This window comes from Rhinichthys klamathensis, unplaced genomic scaffold (assembly GCF_029890125.1).
Source record: "Rhinichthys klamathensis goyatoka isolate OS25496 unplaced genomic scaffold, OSU_Roscu_1.1 h1tg000600l_1, whole genome shotgun sequence".
Classification (NCBI taxonomy): domain Eukaryota; kingdom Metazoa; phylum Chordata; class Actinopteri; order Cypriniformes; family Leuciscidae; genus Rhinichthys; species Rhinichthys klamathensis.
The window spans coordinates 45,540-63,529 of record NW_026607055.1 but is presented as its reverse complement, the minus strand read 5'-3'; the positions used below and the strand labels follow the sequence as shown (position 1 = coordinate 63,529).

General features: G+C 43.0%; 1 protein-coding gene across 1 annotated transcript in view; it reads left to right on the top strand.

Moving 5' to 3' along the window:
* The window catches only part of vopp1b (VOPP1 WW domain binding protein b), a 29,806-nt gene extending 12,340 nt beyond the window's left edge, over positions 1-17,466 (top strand). Inside the window, exons 3-5 of the mRNA XM_056240475.1 lie at positions 7,731-7,808; positions 9,576-9,709; positions 17,147-17,466. Coding sequence (XP_056096450.1) covers positions 7,731-7,808; positions 9,576-9,709; positions 17,147-17,355 — 421 coding nt within the window. The 3' untranslated portion in view covers positions 17,356-17,466. The remainder of the gene's footprint in view (positions 1-7,730; positions 7,809-9,575; positions 9,710-17,146) is intronic.
* The last annotated feature ends 524 nt before the right edge of the window (positions 17,467-17,990 follow it).

Sequence of the window (17,990 nt, the reverse complement as noted above, 5' to 3'; positions counted from 1 at the left end):
TGTGTAGTGTAGTGTGTAGTGTAGTGTAGTGTGTAGTGTAGTGTAGTGTGTAGTGTGTAGTGTAGTGTGTAGTGTAGTATAGTGTGTAGTGTAGTGTGTAGTGTGTAGTGTAGTATAGTGTGTAGTGTAGTGTAGTGTGTAGTGTGTAGTGTAGTGTAGTGTGTAGTGTAGTGTGTAGTGTAGTGTGTAGTGTAGTGTGTAGATCGTATTGTATTTTAGTGTAGGTAGTGTGTAGTGTAGTGTAAGTGTAGTGTAGTGAGTAGTAAGTGTGTAGTGTGTCTTAGAGACTATATACATAGACTACTATGAGATAGTGTGTAGTACTATTGTGTAGTGTAGCTGTGTAGTGGTAGTGTAGTGTTTAGTAGTAGTAGTGTAGTGTGTGTGTAGTTAGTGTAGGTGTAGTCTTTAGTGTAGTGTAGTGTAGTGTGTAGTGTAGTGTGTAGTGTAGTATAGTGTGTAGTGTAGTGTAGTGTAGTGTGTAGTGTAGTGTAGTGTAGTGTGTAGTGTGTAGTGTAGTGTGTAGTGTAGTGTAGTGTGTAGTGTAGTGTAGTATAGTGTGTAGTGTAGTGTGTAGTGTAGTGTGTAGTGTGTAGTGTAGTATAGTGTGTAGTGTAGTGTAGTGTAGTGTGTAGTGTAGTGTGTAGTGTAGTGTAGTGTGTAGTGTGTAGTGTGTAGTGTGTAGTGTAGTGTGTAGTGTAGTGTGTAGTGTAGTGTAGTGTGTAGTGTAGTGTGTAGTGTAGTGTAGTGTAGTGTAGTGTGTAGTGTGTAGTGTAGTGTGTAGTGTAGTGTAGTGTAGTGTGTAGTGTAGTGTAGTGTGTAGTGTAGTGTAGTGTGTAGTGTGTAGTGTAGTGTAGTGTGTAGTGTAGTGTGTAGTGTAAGTGTAGTGTAGTGTAGTGTGTAGTGTAGTGTAGTGTAGTGTGTAGTGTGTAGTGTAGTGTAGTCTGTAGTGTAGTGTAGTGTAGTGTGTAGTGTAGTGTAGTGTAGTGTAGTGTGTAGTGTAGTGTAGTGTAGTGTGTAGTGTGTAGTGTAGTGTAGTGTGTAGTGTAGTGTGTAGTGTAGTGTGTAGTGTAGTGTAGTGTAGTCTGTAGTGTAGTGTAGTCTGTAGTGTAGTGTAGTGTGTAGTGTAGTGTGTAGTGTAGTGTAGTCTGTAGTGTAGTGTAGTGTGTAGTGTAGTGTAGTGTAGTGTGTAGTGTAGTGTAGTGTGTAGTGTGGTGTGGTGTAGTGTGTAGTAGAGTCTATCAGTGTGTGTGTGTGTGTGTGTGAGAGATTAACTGTCGCGGTGTCCACCGGCTCAGACTGACGCTGTCGCTTGTATCCCGCTATCCCGCCGGACTGCCTGAGCTATGCGTGCGCGAGCTGTTCCTCTCGGGCTCGTACGGTGTTGTCATCAGGGTCGGCGCTATGGTGGGGCATTCGAGGGCAGTGCCCCCCCCCCCCCCCCCCTAGCGCTCATTGATGCCCCTCCTACCAGAGTTTCTAATACAATGCTAAATCATAAATCAGATGTAGGCTATACAACACCAAATGTCCAGCAATCTATTTAAACAGTACATTGTGTTTAATTTGTTGTCTAATGAGATCTAATATGTGTTATAGAGAAATAACGTTAGATATATTCAATCCGACTGTTATTTGTAAGTGCTTGAATGGTCCAGTGGTGGAATTTTAGACTAGCGTGCAAGAGATTCTGGGTTCTAACCCACACTCGCATAAAAAAAATTTTCCCATTAAAACCGATTATGTTTATCAGTGGTTGTCAGGGACATGTTTGAATGCATTTTACTTTGTGATTTCACCGGTACGAATAGAGATTTCTCTGCAACCGATCAAGCGCGCGTCCGTGTGAAGATGTTTCTTGTGGCAGCGCGAGCCACGAGAGAACACTATCAGCACCACAGACCGCAGTCAACGAGCACTTTGAATGGTGTGTCCCAAAAAAATATCCCTTTTAGTTATTTTTTTCAATATTAAATGTACAAACTTTAACTTAAATGAAATAAAATGAAATGATTTCAAAATAAATAATTTTGGTTGTTCATGACTATTGACTATTGGTCATCATTGGTCAATTCTTATTGGTCGCTGAGTAAAATTGTTACATTTGATTTGCATCGCGCAAAAGTTGTTTGAATCGAAAAGAACAGTTTGTCCGTCTATAATATCATAGATAGCTAGCGGCTAACTGTTACCCGGGCCTAATAAACGAAAGAAAAAAAAATGGATTTACGAAAATGGTTTAGTCCTGCTAAGCCTCTTCTTAAAGGGGTCATATAATGCCATTTTTGTACAAGCTAATATGATTCTTTAGGGTCTAAATTAAAAGTTTGTAATATACTTTAATTAAAAATTCTCATTAGTATTGTAAGAAAACACTTATTTTACCTGGTCAAAAACAGCTCTGTTTTCAGCACGCCGTTTCAGTGCATATGCCTTTAAATGATAATGAGCTGTGCTGACTCCGCCCCTCTGTTCTGCGCGTACACCGTTTGTAACACAATAACCATAATGCGTTGTTCATTATAAACGTGGAATTATGAATTATATTGAGAACGTCATGCATAGAAAACTTGCCGTAATGTACCCTGAGTGTAAACCTTAGACGCATTCATTGTGAAGCGTGCAGCTAGCGATTTGCAAAGATTAATATATTAATATAAAGTTTAATAAAACGTTACACTCACTTCAGTTCTTCTGGAGGTTCAGCAGGAACACGAATATCTGGTACCGATCCTTTATTCAGGAGCAGCTTCTTAGCAAATCCAGCTTTATACTGACCCTCGTTTATAAAGCAGTCTGGTGTGTGAAATGATTCGCGCAAACATGAGAGCATTGACGTTGCTCGTGGGGAATATTCCCTTCGAAAACAAACTCAGCCACTGCGTCTTCAGCGGTTCGGATTTAGGAACATTAAAATGACTGTGTTCGTTATTACACCCAAGAACAGAACACCACAATCGCTTAGAGCCATTCTGCTCATAGACAGTGCTCCAGCATATCAACAATGAGCGCGCCGGTCCACGCAGACTATGATTGACAGCTCTCACGAGCGAGGGCGGGTCTGTGTTGAAACGATGCTGTCAATCAACACTCGTGGGCGGGGCGTCTGTGACGTCACACGGTCGAACGGCTCGATTTGAGGCAGGGGAAAACATATAAGGAGATTAAAACAAAAACACTGGATGGATTTTTATCATTATATGATGGTTGTGTACAGGCACTGCCAACACACATTTCAGTACAATCAACTTGTAAAAGTGCATGTACCATTATATGACCCCTTTAAAATTTCTTGATAACAGACCGCTGCTAAGTATAGCACACCGTTGCCATTAAAAACAGAGCATTGCCATGGACACAGTTATGTTCACGCGGAAGCAATACAATCGTTTTTAAATCAAACTTCTATAAATTAATATTTTTTTTGTTGTATTTTTTTTGTTAATTATTTATTTGTAAAGTAGCCACATATTCCCAATTAACAAATAATAATAATAAATAAAAAACGTGTTTCGTTTTTTAAAGCATTTCTGCTGTGTTAGCAGAATTTTTTTTCTTTTTCTCAAACGGCAGTGCCCCCCCGCGGATGACCCAATGCCCCTCCAGTAGATCTGCTCTGGCGCCGACTCTGGTTGTCATCATCATCAGGGTTAGTCTGTGATTGTATTGTCGTCCGCGTAAACATCCCGTCTGAATCCACATCTCTGAGTTACTGGAAGAGATCACTTCAAAACTCACTGTTTAAATCATTTTTGATGCACCGATGCTACATTTTTCTAAAATCATGTTGTCACCATAATCAGCGTGTTTCTCCGAGCCGTTGTCTGGTGTTTAATGTGGATTCCTGTTCTCTGTGCTCCCTGTTCTCCTGGCTGTAGTTCTGTTAGGATTATTAATAAACCCCATCATCATCTTCTCTGCATCCCCGCGTTTCAGAACCACAGAAAACACAACACACCCGGGAACAATCAGGGAAGTAATCAACATGGGAAAACTACAAAAGGACTACAAAGATGGCCGACAGAACAGGAAACAGGAAGTATAAGTAAAGTCCAGGGACAAACGCGGAGAAGATGAAGCGTTGTGAAGATTCAGACTGTGTTTTCCTTCAGAGAGAGTGTGTCACGTCTTCATGCTGGTGAAGAGCTTTAGTCAGCTGGTGTTCAATGGGTCAGATCAGTGCACACACACACATTACTGGTCAGATCAGTGCACACACACACATTACTGGTCAGATCAGTGCACACACACACATTACTGGTCAGATCAGTGCACACACACACATTACTGGTCAGATCAGTGCACACACACACATTACTGGTCAGATCAGTGCACACACACACATTACTGGTCAGATCAGTGCACACACACACATTACTGGTCAGATCAGTGCACACACACACATTACTGGTCAGATCAGTACACACACACACATTACTGGTCAGATCAGTGCACACACATTACTGGTCAGATCAGTGCACACACACACATTACTGGTCAGATCAGTGCACACACACACACACATTACTGGTCAGATCAGTGCACACACACACACATTACTGGTCAGATCAGTGCACACACACACATTACTGGTCAGATCAGTGCACACACACACATTACTGGTCAGATCAGTGCACACACACACATTACTGGTCAGATCAGTACACACACACACATTACTGGTCAGATCAGTGCACACACACACACACACACACATTATCTGTGTAGAGGGAAATCTGCAGAAGGGACTCAAACATAGGAACTGGGAATGATGAAGTCATTGGCTGAAACTCTTTTTTAAGTGGTAACTTTGTGAATGACAGTTGCTCCAGTTCAGCAGAACTCTGCGGTGCGTCTGAATAACTCATGAGGAAGGGAACAGTGCTGTGGCTCTGGAGATTACTGTGTGTTAAAGTACCGGTGGAGGCGTTCAGCTCCGGCTCGGGTTCTCTTCAGATCGAGTGTCAGAACAGAGACTAAACATCAGAGAACTGCAGCGTCCCGCTTTCCAGAACAGAGAAATGAAGGAATAAATGATTTGATGGCAACCCATAAATCACATCATGTAGTGATTTAACAGATTATCAAGATTCACTTCAACTGGACCAACACAACAATAGCTGACGATTTAGATCATCATTACTGCAGTCTTCAGTGTCACATGATCCTTCAGAAATCACTCTAATATGAGGATCTGATGCTCAAGACACATTTATGATTATTATCAGTGTTAATAACAGCTTCATATTTTTGCGGAAACCGTCATACATTTTATTTTCCAGGATTTTCTGATGAATAGAAAGTTCAAAAGAACAGCGTTTATTTGAAATATAAACATAAATGTCTTTACTGATCAATTGAATGCATCCTTGATGAATAAAAGTATTAATAAATCAAATCTGTGAATCACCATCATGGTTGATGTCTGGTGTTTGATATCGTTATAGCATAATTGCCTAAGTCATGTTTATTTTAAATATGTCTAAGGCAATTATGCCATGAGGCTAACGCATAATCATTTAAATCAATGAACCTTGTTGACGTTGAAACTTTAGTATTGCTACTGATTTTATTTTATGTTTTGTTTGTATGCCTGTTAGTTGCTACTGGAGGTCTGATGGTTGTATATCACTGGTGTGATGGTGATGGTTGTATATCACTGGTGTGATGGGGATGGTTGTATATCACTGGTGTGATGGTGATGGTTGTATATCACTGGTGTGATGGGGATGGTTGTATATCACTGGTGTGATGGTGATGGTTGTATATCACTGGTGTGATGGTGATGGTTGTATATCACTGGTGTGATGGGGATAATGGTGATAATCAGCCTCTGGTTCTCATCAACAGCCCATTAGTTATGCTAATATAATAAAGTGACTCTAATGGGGCTCGTTTATTCAGTGTGTGCCACAGCTTGCTTTCCTGGAGAACACCGAGAACGGTGGACGCTGTTCCCACGAGACAGAGCTTTCCCAGGCCACACATTATAAGGTGTGTGTGATGCTCTCCGGCGTGACTCTAGATGAGCGGGTCTTGAGGCAGTGCGTCGAGCGAGCTTTATTTCAGCCGTATCAGCGCTCTGATTCGCGGCTCTCAGGCATTAGCAGAAGCTGTTGAGCTGAAGCTCTTGGCAAAATGGCCTTTGGTTCTTACAGTCTTCTTCTGTCATGTTGAAGAGCTTTCATGATTGATCCCTGTTTGAGCTCTGCTCGCCCGTCACGGGTCACAATACACACTCACAAACCTTCACTAATCTCCCAGACAGAACCATGGTGTCGGCCCACATGTGGAGTGCACGTGTGCCAGATGTGGGCCGGATCTGGGCCGACACGAATATCAGATCAGCACAGACGAGCTTTCAGGCACCCGGCGCTAGTGTGTTCTGCTCAGTACACAGTCTTCATCTTCACGTTGTTTAAGCAGCGACTGCATTAGCGCCCCCCTGTGGCCATGAGCTGCGGGTCTGAGGACGAGTGTGTGTGCTCGACCACAGAACAGTTTCAGGCTTTGCTGGATCTTCTCCAGTGCGTTAGAACTGGTCTCTGTTCGCGCTCGCCGAACCCAATGTCGCTGGTGTGTGTAAACGTGCAGATTAAGGGCCGGGAATATTATAATAAGATCCTCTTCATACGCCAGAAGGAGCGAAATCTGATCGGCTTATTGTTTGTCATGCTCTCAGAGAAAGACTCACCAGAACACAGTTACTGGGTTTCACTTTTCACGTTTTCTGTGCCGGATTACAGCACTTACACACGGAAGAAGTCAGATTTTCATATGTCCCCTTTAAGTCTTTCTATAAGGTTTATAAATCGCTGTATGTAAATATATCCATCAGGATTAGTGGGCAGGAGTTATTGACACATTAGAGTGATAAAGAAACATGGATGAATGAGGAATAATGTACTTGATGTTGAGAGTTGTTAAAAGTGCAATATGGCACAGAAAATATTTGTTCTATTGCTTGTGATTTGTTAGTATTTTAGTACTCACTGTTTACTTGTGTTTAAGAACGGCTTGAGAACGTGTTGCTTGCATTAGTGTGAGCTTTTGCTGTGCTGTTAAAACTGGTGTAGAGAATAGTGTAATTTCACTGGAGTCACTTGATATCGTAACAACATTTCCAGGATAAACAAAAACATAAAATGTGATAAATGACTCATATCGTGATATAAGATGTCGTCCATCCCCAGTTCGCTCGCGAGAACTCTTCTGGAACCTGAAATTTTAATATTTTTTTCCACACAGTATTTAGTGTTTTATTTTGATCCATTTCAACTGAGGCATTTACATCCCCTGTAGAAGATAAATCATGTTTTATTGGACATTATCTCAGCAGATAATCGCCCCTCATTATAACACATGTACCAAATGAGAATCGCTGTTCAACCCTTCAGTGTCTTCGGCTGTCCTCTTCCCTGTGCACATCCATGCTTTTACTACTGAAGAACGATGATGTCAGTCAGGATACGGAACTCTTTGCAGTCGCACATCATGTAATACAGGAGAAACTTTACACTGACGCTTCCATCATGAGTTCAGATCCTACAAGCACATTTGATGATCTTTGATGGTTCTTGTGAAATATTAGTATTCTGTGTATCAGTGGATGTATTTTCATCCCGGTTTCCCGCTGCTCCGTTCATCATTGTCCGTGTTTTCGGTGATGAAGTGCACTGGAGACGCTCCGACCGCGTGTGGTTCTGACGTGTGGATGTTCTGGTCCACAGATGCCGCTCGTATGAAGACTGCTGTGGGACTCGCTGTTGCGTCCGCGCTCTCTCCATACAGAGGCTCTGGTACTTCTGGTGAGAACACACTTTTATTCTGCTTTATACAGTTAAATTGTGTTTCATTTCACTCTACAAAATAAAGGTTCCTTATACTACAGGGCTGTTGAATGCTTGATTCTGATTGGTTGAGAACGTTCTAAGGTGTGCAATTATTTTCAGGGAAACGCACGGCTAAAGTAGTTCCAGGCAGGTTTGACCGCATTACAGTTCCATATCACTGCGCGTAGTTAACTGTAATAACGGAAAATAAAATAGGATACAATTCATAACAAGAAAAAAACATGCAGCCCCATGCGCTTGATCTGCAATTTTCGATGTCTAACTTCAATCAATGGACACATACAGTTTAATTTTAATAAATAAAGTATGTAGTCCTATCTATAGGCTAAATAGAAAATTAAATTGATTATAGGCTATATAAATAAATTGATAGTCCTGCTGGGTTTTCGTAATTAGTCCAGATAATATAACAAATAAATAATTATTGATAGGCCTACTTGTTAAAAGGGCTTTGTGTGTTTCATTTATTGGGTTATCTACTGTCAATTATAGAAAACAAGAATGAACGAATTAAAACAAATTTAATTAATAAATAAATAATAATATTGACACACATGCTTTTCTGTCTCATTATTGCAACATCTCTCTCTTCTCTCTCTCTCTCTCTCTCTCTCTCTCTCTCTCTCTCTCTCTCTCTCTCTCTCTCTCTCTCTCTCTCTCTCTCTCTCTCTCTAATAACGGCATTAATAACTGCATAAAGCCGGGGCACACTGACTAAGGCCAGTTATGAATGTAATTTGATACTTATGACTGATCATGCCCAAACGCGTGTTCATGTTCAGCGCGTTCAGTCTGTAACTTAGCCTATTCACAGTCTGTGTTGCTACAGTTGATGGAAACAGTCAGTCTTCGAATGTTTCAGCGAGTCGTAAGTGTGTCCCCATCATTAGTCTGCTATCAGTGGCTCAAACCTCCGTTACTAACTCTAAAATGACGTTTTGGAATTAGCAACGGAGGCATGGGATTAGATGCGTAAGAAATTAGTCCTACATACAAGAGCGTTTTAATGACAAAAACTTGACAAACGTCTTGAAATGCATCATCTGAACAATGTTCCGTGGTGTGGTAACTGTAGTATAAGCGGAATAATTGACTTCAGGCCGTTGAATTATTAGAAAAATAATGCACACCAGAGGTGTAACGGCCACTCCGCTTCGCGTCGTGACCGCATTACTACCTCGGGTGTGCATTATTTTTCTAATAATTCAACGGCCTGAAGTCAATTATTCCTTACATATTCCATTCCACAAAAGATTCTTCAGATTATTAAAATGTTCTTCACACTAAGAAAAAATAAAGTATTTTAAGAACTGATCGCCGAAAGGTTCATTGGAGAATAATTTTTTTTAAAAGGTAGCTAATTATCTCACAATGACATTTATTCTCACAGTTGCGACTTTTTATCACAATTTGGACTTTATAACTCACAATTGAAAGTTTATATCTCACAGTATTGAGAAAAAAAATCAGTGGCAGAAACGAGCTTTATAAAGATAATTCTGACTTTATAACTCGCAATTGTGACTTTATATCACGCAATTCTGAGATAAAAGTCAGAATTGTGAGATAAAAAGTCGCTATTACCTTTTTTATTTTGTGGCAGACACAAGCTTCCCCGTTATCTGTTGCAACATGAATCTAATTATGTTTGATTTCAAAAGCAGTTTTCGCACGTTTGCTTGATGAGGGCTGTGATTGGCAGATTGTGCTCGTCTCTGATAGGCTGCTGCTGATGATGGGCGTGCTCTTCTGCTGCGGCGCGGGCTTCTTCGTTCGCCGGCGGATGTATCCGTCTCCGCTCAGCGAAGATCCGACCTTTAACGTGTCCTTCACCAGACAGCCGGTCAGCACACCAGGTGAGCACTCACTCAACACCTGAAGGCTTCATACGTCACCTGAGCAGAAATCAGCATCTGTGACCCTGGCCCACAGAACCAGTCACAGGGGTCCATTTTCTGAATTTGAGATTTATACATCATCCGAAAGCTGGATAAATGAGCTTTCCATTGATGTATGGTTTGTTAGGACAGGACGATAATTGGCCGATATACAACTATTGAAGATCTGGAATCTGAGGGTGCAAAAAAAACTAAATATTGAGACTTTCCTTTAAAGTTGTGCATTTATGTTGGCGATTGTGCCGCATTCACTCACTAAAATAAATGTTTTATATATTTACGGTAGGAAATTTACAAAATATTTTCATGGAACATGATCTTTACTTAATATTCTATTAATTTTTGCCATAAAAGAAAAATCGATAATTTTGACCCATACAATGTATAGTTGTCACATATACACCGGTGCGACCCGAGACTGGTTTAGACCGGTCACAGATACACCGGTGCGACTCGTGACTGGTTTAGACCGGTCACAGATACACCGGTGCGACTCGTGACTGGTTTAGACTGGTCACAGATACACCGGTGCGACTCGTGACTGGTTTAGACCGGTCACAGATACACCGGTGCGACTCGTGACTGGTTTAGACCGGTCACAGATACACCGGTCCGACTCGAGACTGGTTTAGACCGGTCACACATACATCGGTGCGACTCGTGACTGGTTTAGACCGGTCACAGATACACCGGTGCGACTCGTGACTGGTTTAGACTGGTCACACATACATCGGTGCGACTCGTGACTGGTTTAGACCGGTCACAGATACACCGGTGCGACTCGTGACTGGTTTAGACCGGTCACAGATACACCGGTCCGACTCGAGACTGGTTTAGACTGGTCACAGATACACCGGTGCGACCCGAGACTGGTTTAGACTGGTCACAGATACACCGGTGCGACCCGAGACTGGTTTAGACCGGTCACAGATACACCGGTGCGACCCGAGACTGGTTTAGACTGGTCACAGATACACCGGTGCGACTCGTGACTGGTTTAGACTGGTCACAGATACACCGGTGCGACCCGAGACTGGTTTAGACTGGTCACAGATACACCTGTGTGACTCGTGACTGGTTTAGACTGGTCACAGATACACCGGTCCGACTCGAGACTGGTTTAGACTGGTCACAGATACACCGGTGCGACTCATGACTGGTTTAGACCGGTCACAGATACACCGGTGCGACCCGAGACTGGTTTAGACTGGTCACAGATACACCGGTGTGACTCGTGACTGGTTTAGACTGGTCACAGATACACCGGTCCGACTCGAGACTGGTTTAGACTGGTCACAGATACACCGGTGCGACTCGTGACTGGTTTAGACCGGTCACAGATACACCGGTCCGACTCGAGACTGGTTTAGACCGGTCACAGATACACCGGTGCGACCCGAGACTGGTTTAGACTGGTCACAGATACACCGGTGCGACTCGTGACTGGTTTAGACCGGTCACAGATACACCGGTCCGACTCGAGACTGGTTTAGACCGGTCACAGATACACCGGTGCGACCCGAGACTGGTTTAGACTGGTCACAGATACACCGGTGCGACCCGAGACTGGTTTAGACTGGTCACAGATACACCGGTGTGACTCGTGACTGGTTTAGACTGGTCACAGATACACCGGTCCGACTCGAGACTGGTTTAGACTGGTCACAGATACACCGGTGCGACTCGTGACTGGTTTAGACCGGTCACAGATACACCGGTGCGACTCGTGACTGGTTTAGACCGGTCATAGATACACTGGTGCGACCCGAGACTGGTTTAGACTGGTCACACGTACATCGGTGCGACCCGAGACTGGTTTAGACTGGTCACAGATACACCAGTGCGACTCGAGACTGGTTTAGACTGGTCACAGATACACCGGTGCGACTCGTGACTGGTTTAGACTGGTCACAGATACACCGGTGCGACTCGTGACTGGTTTAGACTGGTCAAATATACACCGGTGCGACTCGTGACTGGTTTAGACTGGTCACATATACATCGGTGCGACCCGAGACTGGTTTAGACTGGTCACAGATACACCGGTGCGACTCGTGACTGGTTTAGACCGGTCACAGATACACCGGTGCGACTCGTGACTGGTTTAGACTGGTCAAATATACACCGCCGCGACCCGAGACTGGTTTAGACTGGTCACAGATACACCGGTGCGACTCGTGACTGGTTTAGACTGGTCACACATACATCGGTGCGACCCGAGACTGGTTTAGACTGGTCACAGATACACCAGTGCGACTCGAGACTGGTTTAGACTGGTCACAGATACACCGGTGCGACTCGTGACTGGTTTAGACTGGTCACAGATACACCGGTGCGACTCGTGACTGGTTTAGACTGGTCAAATATACACCGGTGCGACCCGAGATTGGTTTAGACTGGTCACAGATACACCGGTGCGACTCGTGACTGGTTTAGACTGGTCACATATACATCGGTGCGACCCGAGACTGGTTTAGACTGGTCACAGATACACCGGTGCGACTCGAGACTGGTTTAGACTGGTCACAGATACACCAGGTGCGACTCGTGACTGGTTTAGACTGGTCACATATACATCGGTGCGACCCGAGACTGGTTTAGACTGGTCACAGATACACCAGGTGCGACTCGTGACTGGTTTAGACTGGTCACATATACATCGGTGCGACCTGAGACTGGTTTAGACTGGTCACAGATACACCGGTGCGACCCGAGACTGGTTTAGACTGGTCACAGATACACCGGTGCGACCCGAGACTGGTTTAGACCGGTCACAGATACACCGGTGCGACTCGAGACTGGTTTAGATTGGTCACAGATACACCGGTCCGACGCGAGACTGGTTTAGACTGGTCACAGTAGGGCTGGCCGATATATCGCATCACATTGTTATGCGCATCTCGTCAGTAAAGCCGGTTCCTTGATTAGTAGTAAATCGCCTTCACCTGCTTTCAGATGGAGCGGCATTTACTACAAAGAGCCGTAGTTAACGGACAAGCTGAGCCATATCGCATTAATATGCGGGAACGTATCGCCCGCGATATGCTGGTATGCTGCTGCTACAAAATATGTCCCTCATCTAAACCAAACCCTAGTTAGTAAACGCATCTCCCGAATCCTCCTCTATCAGTGTTGGTGAAGGCAGTCGTCTGGAGTCGCTCCTGCGTACAGCCGAGGCCGGCACTTCACACACACTTGAGTTATTTCCTCGTCTCTGAGCCAAACCAGCAGAACACTGCAAATGAGTCATTCTGGTGTGTGAGCAGATCCGAGCCAACATACGCCACACACAGACACACACACGCCACTAACACCACACACACACCACATACGCCACACACACACCACACACGCTGTCCTCATGTGCGGGAGACCGGACTTCTGTTTGGCCGTCTGGTCAGCGAGCGCTCGGTTAGTCTCCGGCTGTTCCATGTGTTCACTATCATATCAAATGTTGCCTCATTTGGGAGCGAAACTAGGGTGTAATTCGAATCTTTAAAGGAATATTCAAAGTTATTTTCTCTTTCTGTTCTCTGCGTCTGTGTCATGTTGGTATGAAAGCTTGTTTCTGCCGCGGAATACAAAAAAGTTTATATCTTACAATTCTGACTTTATAAATGACAATTTAAATATAGGCTACTTTTTTATCATTCAGATTTGTGAGTTAAAGGGATAGTTTGACCAAAAATGAAAATTCTTTCATTAATTACTCACCACTAACATCTAGCAATTTAGATTTATCTCTGAATTGTGAGGAAAAAGTCTAAATTGTGAGATATAACCTCATAATTGTGATATTTCTACTCAGTGGCGAAAACAAGATTTCATGAATTGGTGAAGTTATTGAAACGTCGGCGACAGTAATCTCAGCTCATCCCTCCGTTTACAGTAACACACTCATAATGAAACCCAAGACGCCTAAATTGTCTGTTTTGGGTGAATTTCGATCTGGGTTTTTTCTCATCTCAATGTAAATAGAGCTAAAAAGCCGTTCATGTCTGTTCCTGGTTTATCTGAGTTGATAGTATTTATAAGGCTGATAAATGATCCGTCAGTCCAGATTCATGCAGCATCTGTAATACTGTAATATTGTGACCATGTTTTCAAAACAATGTAATAGTTGCACATTTTAAACATTTATATGCAGTGCTGCACACGTTCCTACAAGACTTTTATTATGAAATGTGTTATTATGAATGAGTCGAAACAGAGAACTGATTATATAGACTGAGAATAAAACATTGCTGTACAATTGGCAATATTCATAGTTTCGTGGTGAACTATTTTCCCAACCACTAAAACACACATATTAGGGAAATAGGTCACTTTTGACTTTAATAAGTTTGTATCTGTTCTGAGGGAAAATGAACCGTCATTATTTGCTACTTGACTGGACAAATTACTTGAAAATCTGAATACGGCTGCAATTCCTCGGGTTTTATTGCTACGGCTTTTGTTTTTCAAAGGACAAATGAACATGAAAAAGGAAAAGCACCCTCTCGTTTATCTTACAGCACGTCGTTAAATGGAAAACTAAATAAAAAGGGTCGAGCTCCAGTTGAAGCGGACGAAGCTCGACACGCATCGATGAGACTGAAGCGTCCAGTTTCTGGCAGTAAATCTGAATGATATCTTGCATTCGTAAACACATATAGCTCTAAAAAATTAGGTAGGCTTCATAAAACACCATAATTATCAGCCTGCAGCCTTACCTCTCTTACACACGCGGGATTGATGCGTTAAGCTGTGATGTTCCTCTGCGCTTCAGCTCATTAATATCTGACGCAGCTGTCAACAATATTCATACTTTACATGTCAGGAGTGTGTGCGTTCACTGATCATGTAAGAGCTTGCAGAAGCGCTTGATGGTTTCAGCATCACCAGAGGAGCAGAGAGAGCGAAGGTTTGGGAGAAAGCGATTATATATATATATACCCAGTGCTGCTTGAAAGTTTGTGAACCCCTTGCAGAATCTGTGAAAAGGTGAATCATTTGAACAAAATAAGAGGGAGCATACAACATGCATGTTATTTTTAATTCACTACTGTCCTGAATAAGATGTTTTACATAAAAGATGTTTACATATAGTCCACAAGACAAACAAAAAATAGCTGAATTTATAAAAAATGACCCCGTTGAAAAGTTCCCTGATTCTTAATACGGCCGTTCCCTGGATGATCCACCGCTGTGTTTGTGATTTTGTTTGTCCTGAGCGGTTAAACTGCACAATGTTCTTCAGAAAAATTCCAGGGCCCGAAAAATCTTGATCATTTGAACTGTTTCCAGCAGTGCCTGATTGAGCTCATCTTCCACACTGAGGACGACTGAGGGACTCAAACACAGCTAAACAGGTTCACTCATTCACTGACGCTCCAGAAGCAAACACACATGCATTAGAGCGGTGGTCGATCATGATTTCTCTTTTCTAGCTGTAGTTAGTGTGTAATGTTGCAGTTTGAGCATGAACAACATCTGCAAAGTTACAGCGCTCAGAGTTCAAAGCAAAGCGAGAGATTTTCTTTTACAGAAATTGCTTTTTAAGGACTTCAACAAACGGCTGGGAGGAAAAAAACAAAAAACAAATCTGGAATGGTAAAGAACAAAATAATCTAAAAAGTTCTTCCTTTTTCCTATTGACACATTCAATATTCATAGAATTTGGTAAACATAGTGGGGACATTACAACATAAAGAATTCCTCCAAAAGGTTAAACAAAATTTCATTATTTTTATTTTTAATTAACTTTAATCACTTCTTCAGCGACTCCATCTCTATTAGGAATAAATTATATTTAGGTATGCATTTTGCAATTTTTTGTTTATGGATGTAATATTTACCATGTGCAATGCAGAAGTTCACCACATACTCAAACATTTGCTTCTGTGTGTGGAAGAAGATATAACATCTTTTAGAGATCATTTATAATTCAGCTTTCTTGATCCATGTTTACTTTACTATACAGAATTATTCCTAAGTTCCCCCTTGTATTCACATACAAGGTGGTATGGTAATGATGGTAATAAAACTGAACACTTGTGTAGATTTTCATCTAATTAATTTGATAGCATTTCATTTTCTTTCTGTAGAAATGTCTTATTCAATGTTGAACCATGTTAGGTTTCGAACTGAAGTGGAACAGTTTTGTAAGGACGATGTACAGTAAACGTGCAAATTGTCTGTGTGGAACTAGATTAGAGTGAATTATCACACTTTGTAAAGTCGTCTTCTATCTTACACCAGTGTGTGTGCGTGTGTGTGTGTGTTAGGGATGGGCGATATGGACTTAAAAATATATCACGATATTTTCTGGCATTTATTGCGATAACGATATCAATGACGATATAAATACAATACCATATTCACCACTGTTTTTGGCTACAAGTGATAGCTGCATGCAAAGTAAAATGTAGCCTTCACCAAATAGGCTCCTATAAAATACCAATTACCGTACATAAAATAATAATAAAAAAAAACAGTAAACGCCATCCCTTGCAGAAATGGAAAAGTTGCATACGTTTCTTCTGTAAAAGTGCAGATAATGTTTAAATAGTGCAACTATACTGAAAAACATCACACAGTAATAATACAAATCATTTACAAGTTTGAAATATAAAAAATCTAACAACGAATAGTTATACTAATACTACTACGAATTCTGATACTAATAACAATATAAACCACACTAAGGATTGATGAGCTGCTGGGTTCATGAATATCATCACGTCTGCGTTTGCGCATTAGTTTCTGCTTGCTCAAAGCTGAATAATTCCAAATGAACTCCATTATTTTTACAGGAAAATACAACAAATAATATAATTTACATGTAGACGTCATGTACACTTCAATTCTGCGTGGTATGTAAGACTCTCTCTCTCTCATCGAGTGCGTGAGAAACACGGAGCGCTCTCAGCAGTGACAGCACGTCATGCGCCTCAGTGTTTACTGCGCGTCAAATACACTGTGTATTCATTGAGATGAACTGATATAGTGGGCTTTACGGATCACTTGACGGAGAGCGACACTCAAGCGCTCAGTCAGTGTTCGGCGAGATGGGCGGATGAAAATCTGTGTGTACCAGTTCCAGATTGTAGAGGTAGTTACTCGTTTAGCGATAAACTTCACCTCAGCTTCACGTCTGCCTTCAGCCATGCGCGTGAGCTGCGAATGCGTCCCGCTAGGCTTTATCGTTATTATCGCGGGAAGACTAATTCTTATCGTGAGGAAAAATGTTAACGATATATCGCAAACGATAATATATCGCCCATCCCTAGTGTGTGTGTGTGCCACGGTCGTCCCTCAGTGTGACGCAGCTGCACATCAGATCTCCACTGACACATGTTCACATGTTACAGCGCTGGTAAACCTTGACTAATTTAGTCCATGTTTCTCCACCAGTCTCTCAGCAGCCGGGCATGCAAGGCTACGTTGACCCCTGCGTCGCCATGACGACGACCCTGGCCCCTGCCTACCCCGGGCCGGCCCCGGCGACGCACGTGATTGGCTCGTTCCCCCCGCCGCCGTCCTACTGTAGCCACCCGCCGCCGTCGTACGAGCAGGTGTTCAGCGGCGGCGAGAAGAAGAGCCACACACAGCCCTCGCAGTGAGCAACACACACACACACACACACTCGCTGGCTGGGTTTCAGGACGCCTCTTTCTTGCCCGTCCTCAGTCGTGGCGTGTGATCGGAGGGGCAACAAAGAGAACAGAGTCCTGATGGGATTTAAACGGAGGAAGAGACGGACTTCTCCACCGGCAGAGCCTGAGGCTGTCAGGAGATTCGGCTGTGTTCGCGAGTGTGTCGGCTGTGTTCGTGAGCGCGTGTGTTGGTCACACTGATCCGAGATGGAAGCGACCCTTGACCTTCAGGAGAACCGCTGCTCCCGACCCGTCCCGACACCCGTTTCGTACTGTAGACTTTCTGACCCGCATCATCATCTGAGCTGTCGCTTTGCTCCAATCCAAACGCTTTAATGGGCAGCAATTTGAAATAGATGATGAACTCGCACGGAGTGAGTCTATTGAAGCCATGCTCACATCTCTTCCGGGTCACTGCACCCATAATGCCCTGCTTCTGTGGACGGGCTGAGGCTCGTTTCAGGTTAAACGCCTCGTCTCGCTGGAGTTCGTTCTCTGGCCCTCTGCAGATTCATCATCATCACTGAAATATGTGCATAAGCAGAAGACCTGACCCCAGTGAGAGACACACAGCTGGAGTTCAGTGAGATCTGGAGGAGTGA